We start from the raw sequence: 21,156 nt of genomic DNA, 5'->3' as shown, positions 1-21,156 counted from the left end.
AATTGAGTTTTAAACAGGCTCTTTTCTGTAGACCATGTTGACCTTAGCACAAACATGTCATATGCCTCAGCCTCCAACTAAGATTTTAAATTATTGGCATTCTAACTATGTGTGCTCCTGGCTACCTTTAAGATGTACTAAAAAAGTCCAAGAACAATGTCATTCACATTCAACAACTGTGCTTTTAATCTTTAGATTTAAATGCTATTTAGAAACTGTTTTAGTCCTATTAATTGGACCCATCACCAGTATTTGAAATACAAGACCCTGCAGTACTTAGTAGCAGTTTAACTTGCTGAAACAAAATGGCATCTACAGTAATAAATTCAGTTTGAATATGAAAATCAACTATATTTGCAGACATGAAAATTTTTACAGCATCTTTAAGATTAAGATGGCTGAGAAAAAAAAAAAAAAAAAAAAAAAAAAAAAAAAAAGCCGGGCGGTGGTAGCACACGCCTTTAATCCCAGCACTTGGGTGGCAGAGGCAGGAGGATTTCTGAGTTCAAGGCCAGCCTGGTCTACAGAGTGAGTTCCAGGACAGCCAAGGCTATACAGAGAAACCGTCTCGAAAAAAATAAAAAAAAGAAGATGGCTGAGCAATTAATAGCACTTGCTGTTCTTTCACAAGACCTGAGTTTGATTCCCAGAACCCACAAGGTAGCTCATCCGTCTACCTCTGGTTTCTACGGATTAGGTGGCTTCTTCTGACTGTCACAGGCACCAGGCATGCACATGGTACACATCTATACATGCAGGCAGGACACTCATGCACAGAAAATAAAACCTTTAAAAATTCAATTTACACATTTGTGTGTGCATATACATGCACAAGTGTGTGCACCAAGTACAAACAGATGTTAAAGGACCACTATCTTTCCACCACGTAAATTAAGAATGGAGCTCAAAGCCATAATGACAATTGGTGGAAAGCACCATAGCCACTGGGCCATCTAGCCAGCTCTAGATTTATTGTTTAAATACATACAACTAGGGCATCACAATGCCAATATTTCCTCTGTTTTTAAAAAATTAACCATTAGAAAAGATCTGAAGGGGTTTCATGTAAAACAATTCTTTGGAGTCAACTCAGAAATATTAATGCTTTTTGCTATTTTAGGAAATAACAGAGAAAATAAAAAAGCCAGGCCAGGAATACTGAAAATAAGGTGACTCAACCTTAAGAACAATGAGGATTCAATAAGCTGATCTATGGTAAAACATGATCTCACTGATATATGACTTAACTCAGATATGCTGTCATTAAATTCAGGAATTTAAGCAAATCATTTGCTATACTAATAAACTTTGAGCTCCCTAAACTTTGCTATTCCTACAAGGGAGTAAACCAAGTTAAAGAATATAGTTTGTGGGGCTGGAGGTTAAGAGCACCGACTGCTCTTCAAATCCCAGCAACCACATGGTGGCTCACAACCACCCATAATGAGATCTGACACCCTCTTCTGGAGTGTCTGAAAACAGCTACAGTGTACTTACATATAACAATAGGTAAATCTTTAAAAAAAAAAAAAAAGAATGTAGTTTGTGCAATGAGCTGTCCATCTATCCCCATACTCATCATTCCCGCTCACTGAGTATTCACATATACCTCAGTAGTTAAAGTGACCTGACTATGCAAATCACCATTATTGATTTTTTTTTTTTTTTTGGTTTTTTGAGACAGGGTTTCTCTGAGTAGCCCTGGCTGTCCTGGAACTCACTCTGTAGACCAGGCTGGCCTCGAACTCAGAAATCCGCCTGCCTCTGCCTCCCAAGTGCTGGGATTAAAGGCATGCATCACCACCGCCCGGCTCATTATCTATCATTAAATAGTCTTTTTCTCATTTGTTATTGATTCCTAAGTCCTTAGGGCAACAATCCCAGATTTTTTATGACCCTCTTTGTGGGTAGATATACTTAGTTCCAAAAATATCTGTAATGATTTATGATTATGAAAAGTGACACCAGCTTTATTTAGGAGGAGCAGCAGGGGGGTTCTCTGCTGTAAAAAGGAGACCTTAAACTACAAAAGGCACTTGCTTTAAGCTGCAGTGTCTTCCTAAGCAGAGGTTATGTTTGAAACTAAGATCACTCACTAATTTTACTCAGAAAACAAGCAAAATATATCCTTGGGAAAACATAAAACACAGGCAATCCCAGAACTCTTGACAGCAGAAACAGGAAGATCATACAAGTTCAAAGCTAGCCTGGGCTACAGAGACTGTATCTCAAGAACAAAAACCAAAACAAACAAAACCCATGAAACAAATATGTGAAGGCAGGCACTAAGTACTTGGTAAAATTTACAAATGGTTTAATTATATATATATATATATATGTATATCCTAATTTTTTTAACTCGACAGAAACATACATATAAAAATGGCAGTTTCAAATTTCTTCCAAGTTTAGTTTTCAATATATGTGAAAAACCAGGTATCCCTGCAGACGGTTTATAGTACAACCTGCAATGAAAATATCCAGGGTAACTCTCCATTAAGAAGAAACATATGAGGGAGGCACATTTTCTAGTGGCTGGGATCCTCTTTCCAAACCATAAGAAAAAAAGGTAGTGGCATGTAACATTTTCTGGTTCCAATAATTTTAATTATTCTGGACATTTTAGAAAATAAACTCATATTTTAACTAAATACAAAACTATCTGTTGCTGTATTTGTAGATAAAGACTCCTACAAATATCCACAGTGGGACCAATGAAGCACTTTTACTATCCACACGGATATCTTGATATTAAATATATACAAATGTTTCTTATTACACAAAACAATCATATTCACAAAAGGCTGCAGAAAAACTCATGCAATTAATGAAGGCTGAACTTTATAAATTAAAAACATTGTCTCCTATACATAATGTACAAAGTCATGCATTTAAGGGTGAACACTATTACCTCAAAAAGAGCATATTTTCACAAAGGCTGCTGCACGGTATTTGAAAATACAAAATGAATAGAATTTTAGTGAATGAAGCATTATTATTTTAACACCCAAAAAGTTGAAACTTGGTATTTCAAAGAGTCGCTACAGCTGTAATCTTCAGGAAATGCCCTCTTTCTTTTTATGACTCAGTACAGGTGTTCCACCAGGCACAACAAATATAAATATTTTGAAAGAGTATAAACATCTCTATCAATTCAATAAAGTGTAAATAAAACGTTTCTTCTATCTTAATTAAAATCTTTTCTGCATGAGCTATACCAAAATATGCATGAGTTAAAGCATGAAAAAAAAAGTATGTATATTTCTTTTGCTTTCAAGTTTCAGTAACATTTAAGTCCCTTAAAAAACTATGTGTACTGGCCAAGAAAATACAGTAGGGAAGATCTAACGAACTTATAAAACTGACCTAGGAATTCACTGTCTTTCAGGATTTGATTATTTTATCAACTTTACAAAAGTTTCCTCTTTAAATGGTGTGAATATTTCTAAAAGCCAAAAAATAAAATCTGATGGTGAAAAAACTTTACATTTCTCTTAAAATACTAGGAATTTTCATGGGCTGGTGATCTCCAACGTGACTGTAGATTTCTTATTATAGAGTTTGCCATGGTACCAAGCTTTTCATGCATTTCAAATAGTTGGCTTCCAGAATAACTGTAGAGATCTTCTGAATCCAGTTGAAGAGCAAGAGCACTAATTTGTGCCACAAGATTTTTAGACAATGGGGTATCTAGGTTCACAGGGTCAATCAAATCTAGAAGAGGAAACACACACACATATAAATAAATCCAGTTTTTTTGTTGTTGCTGTTTTTTTTTTTTTTTTTTTTTTTTTTTTTTTTTTTTTTTTTTTTTTTTTTTTGGTTTTTTGAGACAGGGTTTCTCTGTGTAGCCCTGGCTGTCCTGGAACTCACTCTATAGACCAGGCTGGCCTTGAACTCAGAAATCCGCCTGCCTCTGCCTCCCAAGTGCTGGGATTAAAGGCGTGCGCCACCACCGCCCGGCTATAAATCCAGTTTTTAAAATTGATCTGTGTCTCGACTCAAACTGAAAATGGAAGGAAATAGGCTACAGGACAGTTGCTCAAGAAAACATAATGCCAGGCTGGAGAGAGCACTGACTGCTCTTCCAAAGGTTCTGAGTTCAAATCTCAGCAACCACATGTAATGAGATCTGATGCCCACTTCTGAAGACAGCTACAGTGTACTTTTATATAATAAATCAATCAATCTTTGGGTCGGAGCGAGCTGGGGCTGACCTCAGCAAGTGTAGGTGACCTGAGCGAGCTGGGACAACCAGAGTGAACAGTGTTGACTGGAGCGAGCAGAGGTTCTAAAATTCAATTCCCAACAACAAGAAGGCTCATAACCATCTGTAGAGCTACAGTGTACTCACATGCATAAAATAAATAAATCTTAAAAAAAAAAATGCCAGAAAAAATCTTGTTACTCTGCATAAATTAACTGAACAAAATGTCAACATCCTTATCTGTACCTTGATGGACTAAACACTGACACAATTAGAGAAAACCAGTTAGACACACTTAAATAGGTTTTCCCTTATGTACTTGGCAGGGGACAGGAAAAGGGCAGAGGATATGATGAGTTAACAGCTGTGGTCAAATTAAAATTGAAGCGTTGGTCTGGAGAAATGTGTCACTACTTAAAAGTCTGTCCTTCCAAAGGACCAGGATTCATTTCCAAGCAGTCACATGGCAAATTACAACTGCTCTAATATAAATTCCAGAAGAGCCAAAGCTCACAAATACATACAAGCAAAGTGTATATACTAAAATAACCGTTTTTTAAAAAATGTAAAAGCATTAACACAGTTATGTTCTCCACGAATGTCTGTTCCATATGGAACTACTGTGCGTAGCTAGCATACCTGAGGCAAGCCTTTCTTCATCTGTGGACAGGGTCTTGTTCTCTACTCCATTTACTGACTTCTCAGAAATATCAAAAATTGGAAATTCTTCAAGTCCGCGAGATTTCATCTTGATTATACATTTAAAACAGTAACAAACAGAAATAACAAAACATTTTTAACAAGACTGAATGAAATGCCCCATCAATTCAGTTAATGCTGTTTAAAAAACATGTGCTAAAAGCTGGACATATATAACATTGTGGCAGGTGTGGTAGAGCAATTCTGCAATCCCAGTACTCTGGAAACAAATGTAGTTGGATCTGCATTTTATTTATTTATTTATTCAGTGTTTCCTCAAAGAGTTAGAAATTTATTACTTTATATAATCTCTTAGAAAACATAGTATCAAAGGCTGATAAACTTTCCCAAGTTCAGGAATGTGGAAATGGTAGAAATCAGTGGCTTTTATTTTCAACGATACAGATACCTTTTATTTTCAACGATACTCATTGGTAGAGCACTGCTCACTGCGCATAATGTCCTTATAAAGGGTCAACAGCATAATAAGACTTATAAGGTATCCCAGGTTTCGTGACTACTGCTCAAAAAATTGCTCAAAGTTTTCATGACTCAACAATCCTATATGGTGACACAAATGAAATAAAACTATGGCCACATAAAAACTTAAAAGAAGGATTTCTTATGAAAACCAAAGGAGAAAAGCAACACATAAGCCATCAGTTGAGGGATGGATAAAGAAAATATGGTAGATCCACCAAATACTTATTCGGATATAAAGGAAGTCAGAGTAATAAACCTATAACCACCAACCAGATTTTGTGTTATTCCAATATTAAACCATGTTCAAAGTAGGTAAGCCTACAGAAAAAACAAAGTAATGTCCAGGAATGGGGAATGCAAATGGGGAATAGATAATGACTTCAGATTTTCTTCACTAATATGGTTAGTTATTAACAATAGACTATATTGCCCTTCCAAAGGTTCTTAGTTCAAATCCCAGCAACCACATGGTGGCTTACAACCATCTATAATGGGATCTGACACCCTCTTCTGGTGTGTCTGAAGACCACTACAGTGTACTTACATATAACAATAAATAAAAAAAAAAAAGAATGGAACCTCGCAGCGGTGGCAAACGCCTTTAATCCCAGCACTGGGGAGGCAGAGGCAGGTGGACTTCTGAGCTCAAGGCCAGCCTGGTCTACAGAGTGAGTTCCAGGATAGCCAGGGCCACACAGAGAAACCCTGTCTCAAAAAAAAAAAAGAAAGAAAGAAAGAAAGAAAGAAAGAAAGAAAGAAAGAAAAGAAAACAAAAGAAAAGATAATGGGAAGCCAGCCATGTTAGCACACAATTTTGCTATGAACACGAAGATGGCAAAGTCAGGAGGATCTCTGTGTTTTGAGTTTCTGGACTGCCAAGGATATATACTGAGACCCTGTCTCAAAAAGCAAACCAAATAAACAAAACCCCAAAAACAATGGGTCTATATGAATCTCCTTTGATAAAGATATTACTTTTAGTAATAACAGCATTTTTACTGACTTAGTCACATCATGTGAAATAAATGTGTTATGTGCGTGTGTGTGCATACATGCACACATAAGCTCATAATAAAATAAACAAAATAAACAGAGCATGCTTATAATGCCCAGTTGCAAAGGATCTTACACTCTGGGTTTCCACAGGGTTCTGCATGCATATGGTACATATGGGCAACCAAACACACTCACATACATTAGACAAAAATACTCTTAAAAAGTAAAAATATTTCAGAAATTCTACCTTTGACATTGCAAATTAGTAGTTTAGTTTCTGGGTTTTGCTTGCTTTTATACAATTAACCTGTCAGCAAATTTTCTTTTTAAGTATCAAAAATAATACAAAAATCAAGTAATTTCAAGAGTAGAGTACACACATGGGACACAGGCATATACACGCAGGCAAATGACAAGTTTTTACCTGTTGTTCATGGTATACTCTGAGGGCTTTTTTTACATTGAACACCTTTGGAGAACGGATAGGAAGAGTTTTTATTTCAGAGGCTGTAAGTGTACTCAAATCGCCAATTGTCTTTATATTCTTGGCTCTGATAAGTTGTCCAAGACCTCTTGCCCTTTTGAAAAGAAAGGAAAACATAATTATGCTTATACTGATAAATTATCTGTGAGCACTTCTCCACTTAAACTCAGTCAGAGTTTATATATAGTCCACCTAACCCATATAGTGTGATAAGCAAATATCTAGTGAAATATAATTCTCCTGTATCAGGTCCTTCATCAGGTGTATGCAGTTTTGGGTTTTGTTTTTTTTTTAACCTATCCTCTCCTAGACCCTTTCTAAACGTGGCTTCCTTCTAACTTCTATATGCATGTCTGACAGTTCTCTAGAGAATAAGTTTCTTATTGAGAAATTATGTTCTGATTGATCAGTCTAGTAATTAAAGAAATTATCTCAGTTTCCCAAACAACATGTAATAAGTCTCTTAAGATTTGGTTGTCTGGGAATGGAGGGAGTTAGCTCAGTGGTTAAGAGCACTTACTGCACTTCTAGGGGTACATTTCAACTCCAGTTCTAAGGGATGTTGACACCTTCTGGCCTCCAAGTACCAGCCTCACATGGTATATAGACATACTTGTGGGCAAAACAGGCATATATAAATCTAAAATACGCTAATTACATTTCTAACAACACTGAAAACGATTAAATTGAAGCACAAACAAAAGACCCTCAATGAGGTCTACCTATATGAAACTACATGACAACCTACTTAGCTCTGCAAATTTTGTGCACTAACCTTCATAAATAAGCTTTGATTTTACAATGATACTTCTAATCTTAAGAGGGTCAACAGTAGGATGAAATAAGACATACACACACACAAAAATAAGCAAACACTAAGCCTTTATTTATCCATATCAGGATACATGCATGTTTTACTTCTGAAGTATAAATGTGTGAGAAGAATAAATACCAATTAATTCTACACTGACAAGCTTGACCATTAAGATAATCCTGAGCCATGCCTGGCAATTCAATCCTTTAATAATCCCAGTTTGTATGGAGGAAGGAGAGAAAGGATCCAAAATCAAGAACTCTTTGGTACACTGAACTTACGTTCTGTATATTACGTATGAACATGGGTTCATACAGGTGAACCTCATTAAGGTTTTTTTTTTTTTTAATGTCCCTTCATATTGTAAGTCTTAGAAATTTAAATCAACAATCAAATGTGACACAGACCTCAATCTCGCCATGTGTCAGAGGATGCCCTGAAGCTGGTCCTAACGCTCCTGCAAAAGCACTTCTGGATTTTGTAGTACTAAGGATGAAATTTATACCCTCATCAATGCTAAACAGTCTACCAACTGAGCTTCAATCCTAGTCCCAGATTATTCCCATCATTACTATAGAAAATTAAAACATCTCAGGCAGGCCATGAACTGGTGATCCTTAGCTTCCTTAGTAGCTAAACTCCCCTCCTAAAACTGGGAAGTTTTAGCAATACTATGACTCAAAATAAGGATGAAAAACAAACATAAACACCCGAATGCCTACTCCTCAGAATATAAACCATGAGCTTAAATAACAACTTACCACATGTTTGATGTAATCTGAGGTAAAATGATGTCAACTGATGCAGCACAGTTCACCAAAGCTGGATAGACACTTTCTGTTGGAGATAGCATGGATTCTTGGGCCATTTCTGTAATCTTAAAATAAATTTCAAGAGCCATTAAGTAGAGGTTACAAGATGAACATGAAAAGTATAAAATTACATAAAAACTAAAGCACTTCTTACTAAACATTTCTTTGAGCTCTTAAATTTAGAGCTCTGTGATCCTGGGGACAGAAATCCTTTGGCTGAAGTGGTATTATGCTAGATAGAAGTAGAGAAAAAAAACACTCAGAACCCCAGGCAACTATAATGTGTAAGTTAAATTGTACAACTAAAATCACCCTTGTAAAATTTTAGGAAATGAAAATGGAATAGGATAAACTACTAATTTACCTGTGAGATATATTGATGGCCTTAGCTTCCCCATAAAAAAGCAATATATCCAAAGCAAAGCAGACTGTTTCTTGATCTTCAAAGACAAGTTTATATAAAGACATATGCATATTTTGAAGACCATAGCTTACCTTAGAATGTGAAGTAGGTGAAGTTTTAACACTTTTTATTGTGGGAGAGCTATTTGAAGAATGAGACCTAACAACCGAGCAGCGCCTATCAATATCATCTGCCAATCCTGCTTGGTATATTGGATCTGCAAAGGACACACGTCTAACCTGGAAGTACAGAGTAAGTTTTCATTAAGAAGACAACACCTTGAGCTTGTGCAAAAGCAAGTATTTCCAAGCTTATTTTACTAGAACCCTCCTGCATAACTGTTCAATCTTTCAGATACTGCAGCTCATCCTAATTATATACTACACTACTTCTACAATGATCAAAACTTTAATCAAATTCTTTAAATTAACAATGTACAATAAATATGCAGGATGTAATGGTGCACACCTTCAATCCCAGTACTCAGGAGGCAAAGGCAGGTAGATTTCCTTAAGTTTGAGGTCAGCCTAGTCTGCACAGTTTAACTTCCAAGTTCTAGATCAGTCAGGGCTACATAGTGAGACCCTGTCTAAAAGACAAAGTACAGGAATGGCAGTGCATACCTGTGATCCCAGCAATCAGGAGACTGAGGCAGATCACCAAATTGAGGCCAGTCTGGAGCTACATACTGAAACCTCAGCTTCAAAGAACAAAACTAGGGCTCAAGAGATAGTTTAGGTGTTAAAAGCACCAGCTGCATAATCATGACAGCCTGAGTTCAAATCCTAGCACCAACATTAACAAGCCAGTTCTACACGTCTTTAACTCCAGCTCCAAGAGATCTGATACCAGCCAGTGCTCACCAGGAGCACTGGCTTTTGCATATACAAACATACACACCAATAAAAATTAAATCTCTTAAAAATCTTGTATAATTTGATTTTAGTTAACCAATAAACTATATTATACACACTATAGATGGTAAGCTTCTGGTATATCTTATTAATCATCACTGTAAACTTGTGTACATATGCATGTGGAAGTCAGAGAACAACTTTGAAGGGACGAAGTCACTGCTCAGGTGTTGTACAACTTAATTTTGTAAGATGATGCTTCTCAATGACCTGAAACTCCCTAAGTACACTACTAGGCTTACTAAGCAGCAGACCAGAATATGGTTATCTGTCTCCCCAAGATGGCACATGCCACCCAGCCCAGGATTTTTACTTTAAATGTGGGTTCTAAAAATTGAACTCAGGTCCTCATGCTTGCCTTGCAAACACTAGACCACCCAAGCTATCTCCTGTGCCCCTGTCCTAAACTCTTTGAAGGCAATACAAATATCATAGCCACGGGGCAACAATTTTTATCTATTTTTAACCTCACTGTGGCTAATTTGGCTTCTTCTAAAGGTCTACAATATGTTCACATTGAGCAATTAGCTAAATATACAACAGAGATATCATATAACTATTATAGCCAGGACTACATAGCAAGACCCTATCTTAGAAAGAAAAGAAAGAAAGAGAGAGAAAGAGAAGAGGAGAAGGAAGAGGAGGAGGAGGAGGAGAAGGAAGAAGAGGAGGAGGGGAAGGAGGAAAAGGGAGGGAAGGAGGGAGGGAGGGAGGGAGGAAAGAAGGAAAAGTGAGTGAGTGAGAGACACTAAATCTTAGTTCCTACCGAACAGTGGTACAGTAGTAATAGCTAGTGAAGCTGTATAAGCCTTCTGAAGAATCTGTCATCTTATTCCTGCCTTACTATCCTTTGCAGTCCACAATAAACCTGTTTTCTAAGAAAAAAGAAAGAAAATTAAAAAAAAGAAAAGAAAAAAAGGCATATAGCTACCAATTTGTGAACACCACGCCAGCTAGAACTGCATAGTGAGGCCCTTTGCCATAAAAACAAAACCAAAACACATAAAATCAAAGGCTATTACATCTTCCTAAATGGTTTCATCTCTGAAGTCTCAGAAGCATTTTCAATATATCTTCCTAGACTGTAAATCTAAAGGTAGAGAGAAGACTCAAGCAGTTAAGAGCTCATACTGCAACTAGGCAGTTGGTGTATGCCTTTAACCCCAGCACTCCTGTAGATGGAGGTAGAAGCAGGCAAATGAGTTCCAGGCCAGCCTGGTCTACAGAGCAAGTTCCACAACAGCCAGGACACAAAGGAACCTCATCTCAAAAAACCAAAATCATCCAGGCAGTGGTTGTACACACCTTTAATTCCAGCACTTGGGAGGCAGAGGCAGGCGGATTTCTGAGTTCAAGGCCAGCCTGGACTACAGAGTAAGTTCCAGGACAGCCAGGGCTAGACAGAGAAACCGTGTCTGAAAAAAAAGAAAAGAAAAGAAAAAAACCCCCAAAAACAGAAAAAAAGAGCACACATTGCACTTCAAAGGTCCTCACACCCACATTAAGCAGCTTACAACTGCCCATAACTTGATCTCTGGTTTCTATAGGCACTTGCACTATTGTGCACATATCCTAATACACTCATACATATAACTAAAAGTATTAAAATAAATCTAAAAATATATACTTTTTAGCCAATGGTGATAAAGACTATATAACCTTAGCTGAGGCGTGAATGACAGTTCAAGGTCAGCATAGAAAACAAGAGATTCCCACACACACCCCCAAAAAATTCAAAAACATGTGCTTATTGAAGGTAAACATCAAAGCACCGTCTTTATATAATACTATACACATATGTTCAAATGCATATTTTACAGTATCATCTCAATTTCAAGATTAAGTTGCAAAGATGAACATGACATCTTTTTAGGACATGTTTTATGTCAAGCAAAGGTTACATTTTTTTTCATTCATTTAACAACCTATGTAAGCAAAAGGCCCAAAAGCTAAAGTAAATTGTCTAGATAATCCATTTTTTCTGAAACTCTTCATGTGTATACTTCAGTGCAGGAGAAACAGACATTAAGGAAATATTAAATGAAGACCTGGGAATCTTCAGTGACAGAGTATGTGCCATCTGCCAAACATACTCAACACTGTGCACTGGATTCCTCCAACCTTGAAAAGGAACAAAAACTGGATAGGAGAGAAGCAATTTGGTGGCATGCACCTAAGTTAACCTATCTCAAAAAACTAAGGCCTGGGCAATGTGGTACAGTAATAGAGCATATATAAATGGGTCCCTCAATTTAATCTCAATAATGGAAAAATGGGGATAAAGATTACAGGAAAGAAAAAAAATAAGGTAGTTACAAATTATTTAAAATTGTCTTCATATTAATAAGTCCAAACATGTATTAAGTGCTGAGCCTTTTGATCAACAACAATCAGTGCTGCCTGGCTTCTTAAATCTGATTCCACGAATTGGATTTTAGAAAAGGAAGATCCTAAATGAGAGCTACCTACTATGTCCCATGTGCACACCTACATCAAGTTCTTGAGTATGAGGTACAAGACTACCTGAAACCCTTCCTATCCTTTCCATAGTGAGTGGTCCTGATACTAATGCCCTATCCTTTACTAGGTTTCACATAGTAAAAGCAAACATTAGATTAATGACATGTCATTTCTCCTACCTTGTTAACTGGTGAGATCTCATCTTCTTGGGATCTTTTTAGTCCTCTCTTTAAAATGCTTGTGGATGGAGAAGCCAAAGGTGACCAGACACAGCGTGCCTGCATACCACTAGGACTTTCACTTGCTGATCCAAAAGAAGGATCCAGCTCTAACTTTTCAGGAGATGCATTACTGTTTTCTGCTCCAAGTTCAGAAGCCACTTCAGATACCAGAGACTGTGGTAAATCCTCCACTTTCACTGAAGTAAAGCAAACTTCCTGCAGAGTATCATTTCCCACTGCAGTTTTATTACCACTTAATTTTGCTTTATCTAATTCATTAATAAGTTCAATATTTGTTTCATTTTTGCAATTAACAGTTTCTTCTTCAGAACTCATTTCAATGTCACTAACAAAGCTCTCAGTGTTGACATCTAGTCTTCCAATCAATGCTTCTTCAGATTTGGAGGTGCTGGCAATCCTGTCCATATCCTTTACCCTGGCATTGTCAATTTCAGTGTTCATCTGGGCTTTGTAACTTTCCATTTCTTTGTTCATTTCCTCACATGAGCCTGTATCAGATTCATTGCTATCCCCTTCTAGTTCCCCACTGGCTGGCTGCTCAGTCTGAACATCCTTGCTTACAGGTGTGGTAGTATCAGAAAGACCCATACTTGAATTGAAGTCCTCAGTAGCTACTCCTTCAACATTCACTTCAGTTGTGACTGCTTCACATTCATCCTTTTTATTATCTTCCTCTGTTGCCTCATCTATGGAAACATCCATTTGGGTACTCTTCTTTTCAGAGACAGCCGTTCCAAATGCATCGTTTCTAAAATTAGTGTCAACTCCCTCTGGACTGGACCCAGCTATTTCTTTGCATGCCTTCCCTACATTGCTGATGTCAAACTCTCCTTTCAGAATAGTTTCTGGACTTTTTACTTTGTTATCTAAAAGGTGTTTCTGTGAAATGTCTTTGCAATCACTTAAGAAAGGAGCCTCAGCAGCACTGTGTTCTTCATTACATGGCTCTTGGATTTTGGATACTGCTTCACTAGCATCTGTATCGTAAGTTTTTTCTTTCATATTTACTATTTCAGATGGAAGGGAATTTTTACTATCTTCTTCCAACTCAGCTTCAGACTTAATTAAATCACCAGTAGTAGAATTCTCTTCTTTAAGATCCAAATGAAAACTCACAATAGGCTGTTCACCTACCAATTTTGTTTCGGCATGCTCATTAGCTTCACGAGTTTCAGGTGCAGTTTCAGGTACTTGTGTATCTGTCTTTTTTGTCTCCACGCTCTTTATGGCATAATTTTCCGAGTTCTTTAACCCAATAAATGACTTTTCCTGGGACTGTGATTTTTCCCCACAGCACTCACAACTTTTAGATCTCCTGACTCTCCTACTTCTCTTGTGTTGGCATTCAACTACTTGGGTGCATCTTTCAGGAGACACAGAAATGTCCACATTACTATCAGTATCTCGTTTATATAATCTCTTACTGGCATTCCTAGTCCTGAGGTTTGATTCTGGCACAGGTAGACTTACAAATGAACTGTCTACACATTTGCTAGTCTTACTTTTATCCTCACCTGTAAGTAGAACTTGCAGTGAATCTGCAGACCCAGAAGAATCCTGAAGGATCACCCTATTGTTATTTGTACTTTTTTCACAAACTGGAGCCGCTGCATTTATACCAATATCAGGAACTTCCTGACCATCATGTGTCTGATTTCCAGTTTTTATAACTTCTTCTTCAACCATTTTTTCTTCTTGTTCAATATCAACACTGTCACTGCTTTTATTTTTCCATTTCCCTGATCGTTTCTTTATAGAAACTTCTTCCTTTGCCTCAGAACTATCAGATTCTGAGTTTTCAACACCAGAAATCAAACCCTGAGAAGCTCTTCTTGTTTGATAACGTGTCCGCCCTCTTAAAGGTTTCTCAGATGACTTATCTATATTGTCCAGAGTACCAATACCTTCAGAACTAACATTCTCAAGTTCTGGCTTTCTTCTATTTTGGTCAATTTCAGCATTAGCACTGGGTTCCCCTGAAGTTCTCGCATGTAAACTATTTCCTTTTTCAGTTAAATTTTCCTGTATAGGTGGATCAGCAGTTAATTTCTGCTTGGGCAACTTATCATCTTTGATATGCAACGGACTCTTTGAAATTGTTTTTTCTTCTTCCTTTCGTCTTTCCTTTTTTTGTTGACCACTTTCCTTCTCTTGGCTGTCACTGCAAGACTCTACTACTTCTGAACGCCTCCTTGAAGACCGTCTGAGTGTTTTTGGATTTGGAGCTACTGCAGCAGCTTGACTATCTTCATTTACCATTTGCTCTGTTGATGCTACAACTGAGGATGTATTTTCTTTAGATTCCATATTAATGCCTACATTTTTCTCTTCTGTTGCTAGGTCTTTCAATGAAGCACTTTCTACTGCTGGTTTAGATTCTCTATCTTCATGCTCTAGGGTAGCTTCAGAAGGATGATCATGATTTTCTGACACACATTCTGTTGGACTGAGCAAATCAGGAGGGTTATTTTCGAATGAATGTTCTTCCTGTTCAGGTGTCAGTGAAGGCTTAGACTTTCTATTAACTGACTGCTCAGCTTTACTCCATCTCCGGCTTGATTTCTTACCTGCATTCGCTAATTTTTCTGAATCAGATTTTGAGTGAATCACTTCTCTTTTTCTTGCTTTTGGTGGCATATCAGTCTTAGTTGTGTTATCCTGGTTACTTCTCACTGTAACAGTGGAAGACATGTTATTCAAGGGGGATAGACTAAAAGGTCTAGTTTCTGAATCATCAAATTTCTCCAAAGTAATAAAGGTTTGTCTCCGACTTGTAGGCTGTGGAGGAGTTTCAGAAAAAGTGGCATTAGAAACTGAACTACTGCTGACCATAGAAGTTTCTGTACTAGATGAACATTCAGCTGGCATTATCTTGGATGAAACTAATATTTCTTTTTTAGCATCAAAACCAGTGCTCAATGTTTCTGGATTGGTTTCAGCAACAGAGCCACCATAATTTGGTAAAGAAGGCTTCTCAGGATGTTCGTCTATTCCACAGTTTTCCGGAGCATCATGAGGGATGAAAATGGCACTCTCCATTTGCTCTTCCTACATAAAAGCACACAGATCACATAAAAAACACCACTTACTTGGGAAACTTAAATGTAATATTGTGGTAATTAAAATTTTCTTGGGAAACTCAAAAAACTGTGGTAAAGGTACTAACTTTCAAAATACTGCTAATGTTCCAAAAGTACCAATAAAGAACTATTACCATATTTTAAACTGATGATGCAGTTAAAGCCTCTGAGGCCAAGACTGGTGGAAGAGGCAGATCAGACAGCTAAGAGGAACTAGAGCTCCACAACAGCTCACAGCCATCCTGGGCTACCTGAGTGAGTCACTGCTTTAATGGCTTCCAACCGCAAAAACTTATTTACAGTGTATTTTAAATGCATACATATGCACAATTCTGCTAGTATATGATTCAGAGTTAGGAGACTCATATACATTTTAACAATTAATGAAATAAAGATTCATATTTATAATTTATAACCTTATAATACACGCGATCTCATAATAGAAGGATGATTATAAAAAAAACCTTAAGTTCAAACACTGCTTATACCTTAATTACCTTGGCATCTTCTTTTGGTTTTTCAGTTAAAGTGGGGCTTTCCCTAAGATAAACAGACAAGTTAGATTATGTTTTAATTATATCATCAGAAAATCAGTCATAAAAGTTTTATACTTACATTGATTCTTCTTGACTAAACTGAGCAGAAAATAAAGTGTCTTGTGAAGCATCCAGATTATTATATAAGGCAGGAATATCACACCTAGTAAAAACATTATTTATAAAAATTCCAAAAACCTGGTAATATATATTCACACCATCAAAAGTCAAAATTATTCTATCAAAGTATATTTAATGAATCATATAAAAGCTTATAGATTTCCCTAAGAAACTACTTTCCCTTCCAATATTCATAGATATCACTAAAGGAAGTTTAGAAACAACCTCAATGGGAAAGCATGTGCCTAATCCTGCAGAGACTTGATGAATCAGGGTTGGGGTAGGATGTGGGGATTGGGGGGAGGGAGAGGTAGTGCCCTCTCAGAGGTGAAGAGGAGCGGACAGGAAGGGAGCAGCATTTGGGACGTAAATAAACAATTTGAAAAAATTAGGAAGTTTAGAAACACTGGGCATATTTCTAGATAATTAAAATACCATGAAATCCCATCATCTGCCTTTAAAACTTAGTATACTCAGGCTAGGTATAACAGCTCATTGGTACAGCACTTGCCTAGCATAACCAATGTCCTAAGTAAGATCTCTTCACCAGGCACCAAAAAACAAAAAAACAAAAAGACAAACAAAAAAAAAAAATGGATGCACATAAGATATAGAACATTATCTACATAGAGCTCAAGTTAAAAAGCCCACAAACCGTTTTGTCTTGAGTACTTCTTTCTGGTGCTCAGTTAGAATCCTTGCCTTTGTCTCTTTATCTTCTGGGGGTATGAAGACAAAGTCAGTAGACTTTTCCTCTTCCAAAGGCTTACCACTCTTTATTTTTGGAGATGAAGATTCTAGTTTTAGCTGTGGATTGTTAAAAAAAATAAATGTATGAGTTTGCAAACTATTTTCTCATTCTTCTGTTTCCTAACACTGGCATTATTTTTCAATAGTGATTAGAAGCATGAAATCAATACCTTTCTCATTTGAAGACAAGGTCTCTTTATGCAGTGCAGGTTGGACTAAACTTATGATTCTCCTGTCTCACCCTACCAATTCTGTTCGCAAGCATGTAAATAAAACCAATATAATATTCACAATAAAAAAATTAAATGCCCTTTGCTTTCTCCTAACTCTAATATTCAGAAGATAAACAGTAAACCTCTGAGGACACAAAGACTATGGAGTTAGAGATACATGTTTTATCTACGCACCACATCATCCAAAATTAAGCTGTATGATCAAAGTTGTAACCAAAAATCTACATTATTGTCATGCACTATACTGTGTTCTTCACAAATCCTTTCACCTCTTATGAGAATGACCATGAGACTAAGCGTCATACAGGTTTGCCATTACTAACAAGAAATCCCTCTGGGCTTCTAGATCTACAAGCTAAGCCAACTTTCTTCAACTACTATCCCACCACAACACCAAAATTTATTCCAATTAAGCTCTTTATTCCAATTAAGAATTCTGTATTCTTGCCAGGCAGTGGTAGCGCACTTGGGAGGCAGAGGAAGGCGGATTTCTGAGTTCGAGGCCAGTCTGGTCTACAGAGTAAGTTCCAGGACAGCCAGGGCTACACAGAGAAACCCTGTCTTGGGAAAAAAAAAAAATTGTATTCTTAAGCTAGCTAATATTTAAAATTCTAGTAAATATACTTCTGCAAACATACTTTGGCCGACAGTTTCACATTTTCTTTTTTATCCTTTGTATGTGCCAAAATGGAATCTCTCTTCCCACTTGATTTTCTTTCCATGCCACTTATCTTGACATTTAATTGTGAATTCTCTGTCTATTGAGATAAAATGAACACATTAAATACATGTCTACTATTCTGCTGCTTCTAGTCAGGTTGTCAAAACTAGTCTAATTATTACACAATTTATATGGTGTAAAATTTCTGACTATCCAAGCCTACTGAAAACAAAGGAAAGATGCAGTGCTGATACTTACCTACTTGTGTAGTCAGTTTTATAGTGTTTACTTTTATCAACTTAAAACTTAGAAAATACAAATTACTAAATTCAAATACTCAACATAGACTTGAAATTTAAGAAAAAAAATTGAAGCTTTCAACATTTCAGAACAAAGGTTAATAAACCATAAGTACAACGAAGAACACAAATGTATCTAGCATTATTTTTCTCTCATACCACGGTGTACAATTATGACACACTAAATTATACTGATTATACTAACAAGCTGAACTGTTTTCACTGGCTGAATTCTTTTGGACATTAACAAAAATCCCCACAGTAAACTACTGTATTTTTTTTTCTTCTGAATCAAAATATAGGTACATACCTATTCCTGAGTGGAAAGCTTGTTTTCTAAAAGATCCCATTTCATGTGGGTTGAGGAAAAGGTATTATTGAATTCTTTCCTGTTCAAGTTCTGATTACTGCTGCACACTCATATCTAACTACTCAAATTTAACTTAAAAAAAAAAACAAAAAAAAACTTACTGCATCTGAATACGGTCCACTGGACTCCTCCATCATTTCAACATTTTCCAAACCAGGCAGAAGAAGCAAAATTTTTTGTTTGGCTTGTCTTAATATCGGTCTTTAAAAAAAGTACATATATAAGTGAAATGTACTAGTAATGCTAACAATATTACTTTAATTATGAAAGAGGTTCCCATGAATCTCAGTCTGGCCTCAAACTTGGGATTTACCTCTATGACTTTCAACTTTAACTTACACACATACAACACTGTAGAAATTAGACAATATTTGGATTTTTTCTCTGTACTTTTCACAGCCTTCCCAAACTTCCTTAACTTTCAGAGCAAGACACTTGCAGCACTCTGGAAGGTGAGAGAGATCACCATGTGTTCAAGGCCAAGCTATATTATAGGTGGGAAACTTGGTCTTAAAATAAATGACAAACTCAAAGCCTATTTCAAAAAGACAAAGAAAATTCGTGAGGGAGTAGTGATGGCTTAGTGGTTAGAAGCACTAGTTGCTCCTCCAAAGAAGTCAGGTTCATTCCCCAAGACCCATATCACGGCATAAATCCAGTTCCAGAGGATCCAATGCCCTCACTGGCCTCCACAAGCACCAGGCAAGCACATGGTATAAAGATATACAACATGTAGGTAAAATACTCATGGATATAAAGTCATTTTGTTTAAAAATAATGCATACGCACATTTTCAAATATTAGAAACTAATAAGGTGCCGGGCAGTGGTGGCACACGCCTTTAATCCCAGCACTGGGGAGGCAGAGGCAGGCGGATTTCTAAGTTTCAGGCCAGCCTGGTCTACAGAGTGAGTTCCAGGACAGCCAGGGCTATACAAAGAAACACTGTCAAAAAAAAAAAAAAAAAACAAAAACAGAAAAACAAAAACAGAAACAAAAAAACCAAAAAAGACAAAACTAATAAGGTGGCTTCGCAATTAAGAGCTCTTCTAAATGAAACGGCAGCCCACAGTCCTAAGTTCAAGAGTTCCAATGCCTTCTCTCCCTCCACAAGGTCAAGGCATGCAGGTGGTGCAAGACCCACATATAGGCAAAAGACCCATTCATGTTAAATAATCTTTTTCTCAATTTGTTTTAAAGAAGTAAAATATGCTGGATGTTGTGGGACATGCCATTAATCCCAGCTCTCAGGAGGCTGGTAAGTGAATCTCTGTGAGAGTTCCAGGACAGCTGGAACCTTGCCCCCTCCCCCCCAAAAGGGACAAGACAGAAAGAAAACCAAAACTTAAATATTACTGCCAATGTCTGGCTTTATTAATAACCTTCGATTTTCTGCCCTTGTGGCATATACTGTTTCCCTAAAATCACTAACAGCAATCAACCCAAGTTTAATGGCTTCCACATATTCTGATACGATGAAATCTGTGCAGTTTATGTGTACCCAAATTCAAGTTTACATGATCATTACAGAACAAGATGTTGTAGGAAGTTGTGATGCTAACATACTTTAATTCCTCAGGATAAACCAGGGCTGTAGCTTTAGCAAATGTAGCATTCCACAACAGAGCACTCTGTTTCCGAATCTGTTTATTCTTGTGAAGAAATATTATGCACAGGAGTGGAGAAAGTTGTCTAAGAAGTTCACTGTCATAGGCTCCAAGATAGCTGAACTGTAGACAAGCAACAATTTCTCCTAATAGCTTTTCTAACTAGGAAAAAGAACGGGAAAACAAATTTGTAGAATGTTACTATTTCCATTAAAATCTGGACCATCTTTAAGCAACACCATGGTCATCATAAATAAGCACTCCTCTTTACACATGAACAAACTATCGGGTGCTGTAATTTGATTCACAGCTCTTTCTTATTAACAGGAAAAAGGTTTCTTATTAATTCTAACAGTAATTAATAACTATCTACACAACTTATTAATATATTCCACAATCTCACATAAAAAGGGATATCTGAGAAAACATGAATTTAAAATAAACACAATTCTACTTAAGAATGCATCTATATCCCATCATTTTATGTTCATTAAAAATTACACAATGGGGTTGGGGAGGGTTCAGTGGATAGCAACCTGCAACTTTCTTCCAGAAGACCTTACTTAGTTCAGTTCTCAGCACCTGCACTGCTTGTTACTCTAGCTCCACAGCATCTGAGAACTCCTTCTGACCTCCATAGTAGAATATATTTATGTACAATTATATACCCATGCACATGCATTTTTTAATAAAGAAAAAAATTTAAATAAAGTAAGATGGTGCCAGGCGGTGGTGGCACATGCCTTTAATCCCAGCACTTGGGAGGCAGAGGCAGGTGGATTTCTGGTCTACAGAGAGTTCCAGGACAGCCAAGGCTATACAGAGAAACCCTGTCTCGAAAAAAAAAAACAAAAACAAAACAACAAAAAAAAAGTAAGGTGGCAAGGAGAGAAGGGACCTTCCACTAAGGCTGATGGTATTTCAGTTCCTGGGACCTACATGATAGGAGAGAACCAACTCCTGCACAAGTCCTTTGATGTCTGACA

General features: G+C 36.9%; 1 protein-coding gene across 8 annotated transcripts in view; it reads right to left on the bottom strand.

Annotated features, from left to right (window-relative positions):
• Window positions 1-2,293: 2,293 nt before the first annotated feature.
• The window catches only part of Rif1 (replication timing regulatory factor 1), a 48,845-nt gene continuing 29,982 nt past the window's right edge, over window positions 2,294-21,156 (bottom strand). For 4 of the 8 annotated variants that reach the window (XM_031370210.1, XM_031370208.1, XM_031370212.1 and 1 more), the window contains 13 exons: window positions 20,130-20,332; window positions 18,665-18,764; window positions 17,872-17,991; window positions 16,906-17,057; window positions 16,210-16,293; window positions 16,083-16,134; window positions 12,452-15,562; window positions 8,991-9,137; window positions 8,650-8,727; window positions 8,445-8,560; window positions 6,810-6,963; window positions 4,847-4,955; window positions 2,294-3,714 (listed from right to left, as the gene is read on the bottom strand). In XM_031370210.1, coding sequence (XP_031226070.1) covers window positions 3,503-3,714; window positions 4,847-4,955; window positions 6,810-6,963; window positions 8,445-8,560; window positions 8,650-8,727; window positions 8,991-9,137; window positions 12,452-15,562; window positions 16,083-16,134; window positions 16,210-16,293; window positions 16,906-17,057; window positions 17,872-17,991; window positions 18,665-18,764; window positions 20,130-20,332 — 4,638 coding nt within the window. In that variant the 3' untranslated portion in view covers window positions 2,294-3,502. The remainder of the gene's footprint in view (window positions 3,715-4,846; window positions 4,956-6,809; window positions 6,964-8,444; window positions 8,561-8,649; window positions 8,728-8,990; window positions 9,138-12,451; window positions 15,563-16,082; window positions 16,135-16,209; window positions 16,294-16,905; window positions 17,058-17,871; window positions 17,992-18,664; window positions 18,765-20,129; window positions 20,333-21,156) is intronic. The other 4 variants (XM_031370211.1, XM_031370213.1, XM_031370214.1 and 1 more) reach the window with 4 other exon arrangements.

Source organism: Mastomys coucha, unplaced genomic scaffold (assembly GCF_008632895.1).
Source record: "Mastomys coucha isolate ucsf_1 unplaced genomic scaffold, UCSF_Mcou_1 pScaffold15, whole genome shotgun sequence".
Taxonomy (NCBI): Eukaryota; Metazoa; Chordata; class Mammalia; order Rodentia; family Muridae; genus Mastomys; species Mastomys coucha.
This window is presented reverse-complemented; position numbering and strand designations above follow the sequence as displayed.